The sequence below is a fragment of the Colobus angolensis genome, unplaced genomic scaffold (genome assembly GCF_000951035.1).
Source record: "Colobus angolensis palliatus isolate OR3802 unplaced genomic scaffold, Cang.pa_1.0 Scaffold60, whole genome shotgun sequence".
NCBI classification, from domain to species: Eukaryota; Metazoa; Chordata; class Mammalia; order Primates; family Cercopithecidae; genus Colobus; species Colobus angolensis.
Window position 1 is genome coordinate 1134521 of NW_012119599.1, and position 10137 is coordinate 1144657.

Below are 10137 nucleotides of genomic sequence, written 5' to 3' on the forward strand. Positions count from 1 at the left end.
GTGGAGGCTGCAATGAGCCATGATTGCTCTATTGCACTCCTACCTGGGTGACAGAACAAGAAAAAAAAAAAAAGAAGAAAGAGAGGAAGAGGAAGAAGACGAAGAGAAAGAGGAAGAAGAAGGAGGAGGAGGAGGAGGTCTAAAGCAGACCACACTGGAGGTTGTGTGGTCTAGAACCAGTGCAGGTCAGAGGTTATACAATCTGGAACTGGAGCAGGTTGGAGGTTGCATAGTTCGGAAGCAGAGGAAGTAGAAGGCTGCTCCTGAAGTAGGAGGACCATGAATGAAGTCAGTGTCTGGGCAAAGCTGGGCGCAGCAGGAAGCCCAGAGCGGAAGGGGCAGGCAGAGCTGGCGGGCAGGGCCTGGGGGGCTTTGGCCTCAACTGGAAGTCGCTGGGAGTGAGGTCTGGCCCAGAGCCTCCCCCCACTGACACCTGAGGAGCGGAGAAGATCAGAGTCCCACATTCTTACAGACCCCAGGCAATTCATCATGATTAAAAACCATATCACGAAATTGACAAAAATAAAAATAATAATATAAGAAGGATAGAAGGAAACGTGATCACATAGACCTGTGGATCATTGTTCTCCCCAGAACCTGGAAACACAGATATGACCCCCCCGCCAACCCTCCCCACCCCTAATTCCCCAAAATAAAGCCAAGAGAGGCAGAGAAAGGGATCATGAGGTAACCAAGTATTGAGAACCCCAAGAGAAATCCTGAGAGGAGGAGGAGGGAGCCAGGGACCCCCTCCCAGAGGTCACTGAGCTGAGACCACCCCAAAGAGCCCCCAGATTGGGAGCAGGCAGAGGGGTGAGGGCTGAGGTAGGCCCGAGGTGGGCAGGGGGCACATAGAGAGGAGAGGGCCCCTCTCCTGGCATCCCCATCCTGTGCGTTGGCTGCCGGCTTGGAGTGTGGTTGAGGTCCTTTCTGGGGGAGGAGAAGGCAGATGGGGAGAGGAGGCGGCTCAGTCGGCTTGGGCCGAGCCTGCCGTTGGCTGGAAGTGGTCCCTGGGCTGGGTAGTGTCCTCGTCTGAGTACGGAGAGAGCAGTGAGGGGCCCAGGCCTGCAAAGATGAAAGATAAATCAGAGGACAACCATAACCCCAATGTTTGAAATAATGTGTAAAATCTTAAGGAAATTGAACACTTAAACAAAGGATCTTTAGTAAAGTAATTTTTTTTTTTGAGACGGAGTCTCGCTCTGTCCCCCGGGCGGGAGTGCAGTGGCCAGATCTCAGCTCACTGCAAGCTCCGCCTCCTGGGTTTAGGCCATTCTCCTGCCTCAGCCTCCCCAGTAGCTGGGACTACAGGCATCCGCCACCTCGCCTGGCTAGTTTTTTTTGTATTTTTTAGTAGCGACGGGGTTTCACCGTGTTAGCCAGGATGGTCTCGATCTCCTGACCTCGTGATCCACCCGTCTCGGCCTCCCAAAGTGCTGGGATTACAGGCTTGAACCACCGCGCCCGGACAGTAAAGTAATTTTACTTTTGTGCAGAGGGGTGCCTCTTTGGCTAGCTACCATGAGAGCATGCTTGAACAAAGGGGCGCAAGAGCCTTTATTTTTGACGCAAGTCTTGCTTTTGTACTTTTTTTTTTTTTTGGCTGGGGTCGGGTTATACAATTTAAACTAATTTTGGTTGGCTAAACATTTGATTTGTTTAGATAAGATGGGCACGTTAAAGAAAGCGGAGAGGAAAGGGGAAGCGGTGTCTGTAATGAATTAGAAAGTTAGTCCTTTTTTTAAATAAGGAAAGGAACGTGAGCTGGTATTGATAACGCCTGGTATTGTGGCGTGTCTGGGCATTCAAAAAAGGCGAAAAGGAAAAAAGGAGAAAAAGGGAAAAAGGCAGTGGGGAGAGGTACTATGAATGAAAGAATAAAAGATTGATTGGGTTATTTGAAGAGAAACCTCATCAGATCCCACACCAACCCGTCTCCCCTTCCTGGGACTTAAAAGCCTGGGTGGCGAGGGAGGCCTGCCTGGATTCAAATGGCAGTGACATCTTGGGCACGTTCCGCTCTTTGAACCCCTCTGGGGTGTTCAGGACTGCAGTGAAGAACCCGAGTCCAGAGCCAGACGCTGCCCTAGTTTGAATCCAGGCGTTGATATTTACTTGCTGTGTGACCTGGGGCAGGTGACCTCACCTCTCTGTGCCTCAGTTCCCTCATCTGTAAGACAGGCTAATAACAGCACCTCCCTCTTGGGCTGTTGTAAGGAATAAATGAGTAAATCTATGGAAGGTGCTTTGAACCATAACTAGTACTGGTGAAAAAGCAGTTAAGTCAGCTGTTGTTACTTGGGAAACCAGGATACTCACACGTACTTCATTTATGAGAGTTTATCATTCAAAACATATTTACTGTCAGGCGCGGTGGTTCATGCCAATAATCCCAGCACTTTGGGAGGTCAAGGCGGGTGGATTACTTGAACTCAGGAGTTCAAGACCAGCCTGGGCAACATGGCGAAACCTCGTCTCTACAAAACATAACAAACGTCAGCCAGGCATGATAGCACATGGCTGTGGTCCCAGTTACTTGTGGGGGCTGAAGTACGAGGATTGCTTAAGCCCAAGAGGTCGAGACTGCAATGAGCCATGATTGTGCCACTGCACTCCAGCCTGGGTGACACAGTGAGAACCTGTCTCAAAAACAACAACAAAAAACCCCAACACATTTACTGAGCACTTACTTTGTGTTAGGTACTGTGCCAGGTGCTAGAGAGACAGCAGTGACCAGGATGGATGAATCTCCCTGCTCTTGTAGGACCGACATTCCAGTGAGAAGCACCAATTGGGTCAGGTACATACAAGATTTAGCACAAAGCTAGACACAGCGTGAGTGCCTGAATCTTAGCTCCTCATTCACAAATATGTGCTGTGAACTTCCTCTGTGCTCAACCACCGCCCACCCATGTGCACAAAGAAGAGTACAGCAGGGACCCAGACACCCCTGGCCCCCGCCCTTGAAGGCCTCATACCCAAAGGAGAAGACAGACAGTCATCAAATGATGATCCAAAGGCCTGTGTAATTATGGATTGTTATAAACCATTAGCATATGAAGTAATATTTGATTACTTCATAATATTTGATTTGAGATCTAAAGGATGTGGTAACATGGCAAAGAACAGAGAGAAAAGTATTCCAGGCAGAAGAATCAGGATATGCAAAGGCCCTGAGGCAGCCTCCTCGAGCAAGGTGACTTTAAAGCCACTACAATGCCCCACAGAGTCTCCATACAGTCAGCCTTCACTTTTCTCTCCTCTCTGCTTCAGCTACAATGGCCTTGCTTTTCCCCAAATAAGACAGAGACGGCCAGGCACAATCTCAGCACTTTGGGAGGCTGAGGCAGGAGGATCACTTGAACCCAGGAGTTTGAGACCAGCCTGAACAACACAGCAAGACCTCTTTCTCTATTTTTTTTGTTGTTGTTGTTGAGACGGAGTCTCGCTCTGTCGCCCAGGCTGGGGTGCAGTGGCCGGATCTCAGCTCACTGCAAGCTCCGCCTCCCGGGTTTACGCCATTCTCCTGCCTCAGTCTCCCGAGTAGCTGGGACTACAGGCGCCCACCACCTCGCCTGGCTAGTTTTTTTTGTATTTTTAGTAGAGACGGGGTTTCACTGTGTTAGCCAGGATGGTCTCGATCTCCTGACCTCGTGATCCGCCCGTCTCGGCCTCCCAAAGTGCTGGGATTATAGGCTTGAGCCACCGCGCCCGGCCGACCTCTTTCTCTACAAAAATTTAAAAATTAGCTAGACATGATGAAGTGCACTTGTAGTCCCAGCTACTCGGGAGACTGAGATGGGAGGATCGCTGGAGCCCAAGAGTTCAAGGCTGCAGTGAGCTGTGATTGCACCACTGTGCTCCAGCCTGGGCAACAAAGCAAGACCCACCCTGTCCCCTCACCCCCAAAAAAAGACAGATACAATCCCCACCTAAGGGCCTTTGCACTTGCTGTTCTCTCTGCCTGGGACACTCTTCCCCCGATATTGTCAGGACTCACCCCAGGTCTTTGCTCAACTATCACCTTCTCAATGAAACCACCCTGATCATACTGTTTAAAACTGAAACCCCCCACTCCAAACTCTTTTTCCTTGTGTGCATCATTTCCCCCGTTACGCTTATTTTCATCTCCTATTCTTTTTTTGTTCATTTGTTTGTATTTTTATTTTTTGAGACAGAGTCTTGCTGTGTTGCCCAGGCTGGAGTGCAGTGGCGTGATCTCAGCTCACTGCAACCTCTGCCTCCTGGGCTCAAATGATTCTCCTGTCTCAGCCTCTCGAGTAGCTGGGATTACAGGCGCCCACCACCGTGGCTAATTTTTATATTTTTTATATTTTTATATTTTTAGTAGAGACAGGGTTTCACCATGTTGGCCAGGCTGGTCTTGAACTCCTCACCTCAGGTGATCTGCCTGCTTCAGCCTCCCAGAGTGCTAGGATTACAGGCTTGAGCCACTGTACCTGGCCTGTTTGTTTAAATAGAGACAGGGCCTGGTGCGTGCAGTGGCTCATGCCTGTAATCCCAGCACTTTGGGAAACTGAGATGAGCAGATCACTTGAGCTCAGGAGTTCAAGACCAGCCTGGGCAACATGGTAAAACTCTGTCTCTACTAAAAATACAAAAGAAAAAAAAAAGCCAAGTGTGCTGGTGCCCACCTGCTGTCCCAGCTACTCAGGAGGCTGAGGTGGGAGGATCGCTTGAGCCCGGGGGCACACAGGCTGCAGTGAGCAGACAGTGCGCCACTGCACACCAGCCTGGGTGACAGAGAGAGACCTTTCTAAAAAAAAAAAGAGAAAGCCTGTAATCCCAGCACACTGGGAGGCTGAGGCAGGCGGATCACGAGGTCAGGAGATCAAGATCATCCTGGCTAATGCGGTGAAACTCCGTCTCTACTAAAAATACAAAAAATTAGCTGGGCAAGGTGGTGGGTGCCTATAGTCCCAGCTACTCGGGGGGCTGAGGCAGAAGAATGGCGTGAACCCAGGAGGCAGAGCCTGCCGCTGCACTCCAGCTTGGGTGACAGAGCGAGACTCCGTGTCGAAAAAAAAAAAAAGAGAGAGAGAAAGAAAATAAAAATGTGAAAAGAAATAAATAGAGACAGGATCTCGCCCTGTCACCCAGGTTGGAGTACACTGGTGCAGTCACAGCTCACTGTAGCCTCGAACTCCTGGGCTTAAGCAATCCTCTCATTTCAGCCTCCCATAACTAGGACAACAGGTGCGTGCCACCACACCCACCTGGTTTTTAAAAATTTTTTGCAGAGACAGGGTCTTGCCATGTTTCCCAGGCTGGTCTCGAACTCCTGGTCTCAAGTGATCCTCCCCTCCATAGCCTCCCAAAACACTGTGATTACGGGCATAAAACACTCACCCAGCCCTCTTGCACTCTTTTTTATTTGAGACAGGGTCCCGCTGTGTTGCCCAGGCTGGAGTACAGTGGCACCCTCATAGCTCACTGCAGCCTTGAACTCCCAGGCTCAAGTGATCCTCCCACCTCAGCCCCCAGAGTAGCTGGAACTACACGCATGCACCACCATGCCCGGCCAATTAAAAAAAATTTTTTAGGCCAGGTGCAGTGACTCACACCTGTTAATTCCAGCACATTGGTAGGTCAAGGCAGGCAGATCACCTGAGGTCAGGAGTTCAAGACAGACCTGGCCAACATGGTGAAATCCTGTCTCTCCTAAAAATACAAAAATTAGCTGGACACGGTGGCATGTACTAGCTACTTGGGAGGCTGAGGCAGGAGAATCGCTTGAACCCAGGAGACAGAGGCTGCAGTGAGCCAAGATTTCAGCACTGCACTCCAGCTTGGGCGAAAGGGCAGTGTAGAGACAAGGTCTTGCTATACTGTCCAGGCTGATCTCGAACTCCTAGCCTCAAGTGATCCTTCCACTTTGGCCTCCCAAAGCACTGGGATTACAGAGCCACCGTGCCCAGCCTCCCTCCTGCACACTTTCTAGTACTCGTTTCTTTGTTATGATCTGTCTCCTGCACTAGAATATCAGCTCCGCAAGGGTGGAGATTTCTGTGCAATTTGTTCACAGTGAGTCCGCAGCCCCTAGAACCATGCCTGGTGCTTACGGCGTGCTCCATAAATATTTGTTACATGCATGAAGGAAAGAATAAACTGAAAGACAGTGACTGTGGCTGAAACAGAGGGCATGGAGCACAGCGTGGTCTGAGATGTGGCAGAGACTGGACCCTACAGGGAACTGAATCCAAATGAGGAGCTTGATCTTTCTTTGAAGTGCACTAGGGAGCCATAAAAGGGTTCTGAGCAGAGGAGGGCCAGGGTCTGATTCAGGCTCTGAAAAGATCCCTCTGGTTGATACCTGAAGGTTTCAAGTGAAGCTATGCACTAGGAAATGACAGCTTGTCTCATGCTCTGTGGAGGGGCTGTGGGAAGCAGCATCACCACCATAGCCACATGGGAAGACATTTCCTTTAATTTTTTGTTGTTGTTGTTGTTGATCTTAAAACATTTTTAGGCCGGGTGCAGTGGCTCATGCCTGCAATCCCGGCACTTTGGGAGGCCAAGGCGGGTGGGTCACCTGATCAGGGTCAGGAGTTCGAGACCAGCCTGGCCAACATGCGAAACCCCGTCTCTACTAATAATACAAAAATTAGCTGGGTGTGGTGGCGCACACCTGTGATCCCAGCTACTGGGGAGGCTGAGGCAGGAGAACCGCTTGAACCTGGGAGGCGGAGGTCGCAATGAGCCGAGATCACGCCACTGCACTCCAGCCTGGGCGACAGAGTGAGACTTCATCTCAAAAATAAAATAAATAAATAAGTGTGATCGTAGGCGTGCAGGGTCCAGAGACCTAGGCTCGGGTCTGTGATCACACTTTATTAGGGTCTCTCTTCCTCTCTCCTCCGCAGTGCCCATGAGAAGACAGAAGAGACAGGAGCTGCCATTTCCATCGAGGTCATCTCCAAGCACTGACAGTCCCCCAGCACCTTTGGAGTGGCTCCATCCCTCTCGCACCTCCCAGGGGAGAGGGTGCCCTGGGACTCTGGATACCCAGGTTGCTACTCACCCAGGGGCTCATTCAGGTCCAGGAGGTGGGTGCTGGGGTCCTGCAGCCTCCCTGGGGCTGGTCCTCCTGTCAGAAGGAAACTCTGTGGGAGAGAGAGACAAAGCCCACCACCATCATCATCATCATCACCGTTAATATCCCAGGAACGGCCGGGCGCGGTGGCTGTAATCACAGCACTTTGGGAGGCTGAGGCGGGAGGATCGGGAGGATCACGTAAGTCCAAAAGTTTGAGACCAGCCTGGGCAAGATAGTGAGATATCATCTCTACAAAAATTTAAAAATTAGCTGGGTGTGGTGGCAGGTGCCTGTAGCCCTAGTTACTTAGGAGGCTGAGGTGAGAGGGTCCCTTGAGACCAGGAGTTTGAGGTTGCAGTGGGCTATGATCGTGTCACTGCATTCCAGTCTGGGTGACAGAGACCTTATCTCTAAAAAAAATAGTAAAAATAAAATAAAAATAAGGCCAAGCACAGGGGCTGATGCCTGTAACTCTAGTGCTTTGGGAGGCCAAGGTAGGAAGACCACTTGAGGTCAGGAGTTTGAGATCAGCCTGGGCAACATAACAAGACCCTAGCTCTACAAAAAATTTTAAAAATGAAAGAAGCCGGGCGCGGTGGCTCATGCCTGTAATCCCAGCACTTTGGGAGGCTGAGATGGGCAGATCATTCGAGGTCAGGAGTTTGAGACCAGCATGACCAACATGGTGAAACCCCATCTCTACTAAAAATACAAAAATTAGCTGGGTGTGGTGGCGTGTGTCTGTAATCCCAGCTACTTGGGAGGCAAGAGGTAGGAGAATTGCTTCAACCTGGGAGGAGGAGGTTGTAGTGAGCCAAGATCGTGCCACTGCACTCCAGTCTGGGTGACAGAGCGGACTCCATCTCAAAAAAGAAAGAAAAGAAAGGAAAGGAAAGGAAAAAGAGAAAGGAAGGAAGGAAAAAAATATATATCCAAAGACAAGATGGTGCAGTGATTAAGGGCTACTGGGCTCCAGTGGCCACCCATCCGTGGTGTGACTTTGGATCAGTTCCTGTTCAGTCATCCTACTTGTGTACCTCCAGAGCCTCATTCCCCCTCATCCTTCTTCCTTTTCCCGAGGACCTGTGCACAGGGACCGTAACAGCGTGCAACTTTGCTCCGTGTGTTCCTGTTGGTTAGCTCACGGGAGATACCAGCAGGTGGGGTATTTATTCTTCCCTGTGAGTTGGTGGTGTCCCTCCATGGAACGTTTCAGCCCTCATTAGCTGGACTCCACTCGCTGCAGGATCTGGTGACCACCCCACCCTGCACCTTCAGGCCAGGGCTGGTGCCCACTTCCCATGCTGTGCCCCAGGGTGCTGCACCAGCCTTGCTGATTTCCCTACACTAGGTTAACACCTTTTTCAACAGTCCTGTTATTAAATTCTCCTCAACACTCCATCTGAGTGTGCTACCTTTCCTGTGCAGACTCTGATACAGTTGTTTAACCTCTTCTGTGTAAGTGTGTATAACAGTAACAAGAATATTTCAATAGTAGTTGTGGGGATTAAATAAGTTAATCATGCAAGGAATTGAGAGCAGTCAGTGTCTGGCACATGGTAGGCACTTAGTAAGTGTAAGCTACTATATATATAGAGAGAGAGGGTTTTTCTTTCTTTCTGAGACAGAGTTTCACCCTGTCCTCCAGGCAGAAGCGCAGTGGTGCGATCTCGGCTTACCTCCCGGGTGAGCAATTCTTGTGCCTTAGCTTCCCAAGCAGCTGGGCCTACAGGTGTGCACCACCACACCCGGCTAATGTTTGTATTTTTAATAGAGACAGGGTTTCACCATGTTGGCCAGGCTGGTCTTGAACTCTATACCTCAAGTGATTCTTCCGCCGCATCCTCCCAAAGTGCTGGGATTACAGGCGTGAGGCATTGCGTCTGGCCTGTAAACTGTTATATTATCAACCACATCTCATATTCAAACAACCCTTTGCAGAGTGAAGAACCAGGGCACTGCTGGAAGCACTAGGGAGCCATGAAAGGTCCTAGAGGGAGGCCTTGCAGAAGTGACATAGTCCAGGCTGGCTTTTTTATTTTTATTTTTGTGAGACAGGGTCTTGTGCTGTCATCCAGGCTGGAGTGCACTGGCACGATCATGGCTCACTACAGCCTTGACCTCCCAGGCTCAGGTGATCCTTTCACCGCAGCCTCCTGAGTAGTGGGGACTATAGGCACATGTCACCACACCCGGTTAACTTTATTTATTTATTTATTTTTGTAGAGACGGCATCTCACTATGTTGCCCAGGCTGGTCTTGAACTCCTGGGCTCAAGTGATCCTCCTGCCTTGGCTTCCCAAAGTGCTGGGATTACAGGCAGGAACCACTGTACCTGGTCCCGGCTTTTGAAAAGGGTATTGTGGTTGCCGTTGTGCAGAATGCATAGTTGAGGAGAGACTGGAGGAGGGACACTGTGGGAGGCTGCTTTTGTTTGTTTGTTTAGATGGAGTTTTGCTCTTTGTTGCCCAGGCTCGAGTGCAGCAGCTGGCTCACTCCGCCTCCCGGGTTCAAGAGGTTCTCCTGTCTCAGCCTCCAGAGTAGCTGGGATTACAGGTGCCTGCCACCATGCCTGGCTAATTTTTGCATTTTTAGTAGAGATGGGGTTTCACTATGTTGGCCAGGCTGGTCTCAAACTCCTGACCTCAGGTTGATCAGCCCACCTTGGCCTCCCAAAGTGCTGGATTACAGACATGAGCCACTGCGCCCAGCCATTTGGTTTGTTTTTATACACCATTTATGGTCAGCCTACTGAATGTCAGCTAAGGGCCTAATTTCCTTTAATTCTCATGGCAGTCCTGTGAGATGTAACTATTCCCATTTTCTGGATGAGGAAACTGAGGCTCCACGTGGTGATGTCACCTGCCCAAGGTCTCACAGTTACTAGGTGGCAGACCTGGGACTTGAACCCAGGTCAGTCTGATTCTAGTGTCTGCACTTTGAACTCTGCACTAGTAATCCAAGGCCAAGACCTGTTCTAGTTTGGGGAGGGGGTCTCATGGGAGCAGAGAAGATTCCTGCAGATACCAGCCACATGCCATTTCTCCCCTTACCCTGCTTAGTTTTCCTTCTTTGCACTT

General features: G+C 50.2%; 1 protein-coding gene across 1 annotated transcript in view; it reads right to left on the minus strand.

Moving 5' to 3' along the window:
• Positions 1 to 546: 546 nt before the first annotated feature.
• HIF3A (hypoxia inducible factor 3, alpha subunit) overlaps positions 547 to 10137 on the minus strand; it is a 48937-nt gene continuing 39346 nt past the window's right edge. The window contains exons 14-15 of the mRNA XM_011963147.1: positions 7043 to 7124; positions 547 to 1065 (exon numbers count right to left, since the gene is read on the minus strand). Of these exons, the coding sequence (XP_011818537.1) occupies positions 968 to 1065; positions 7043 to 7124 (180 nt within the window). The 3' untranslated portion in view covers positions 547 to 967. The remainder of the gene's footprint in view (positions 1066 to 7042; positions 7125 to 10137) is intronic.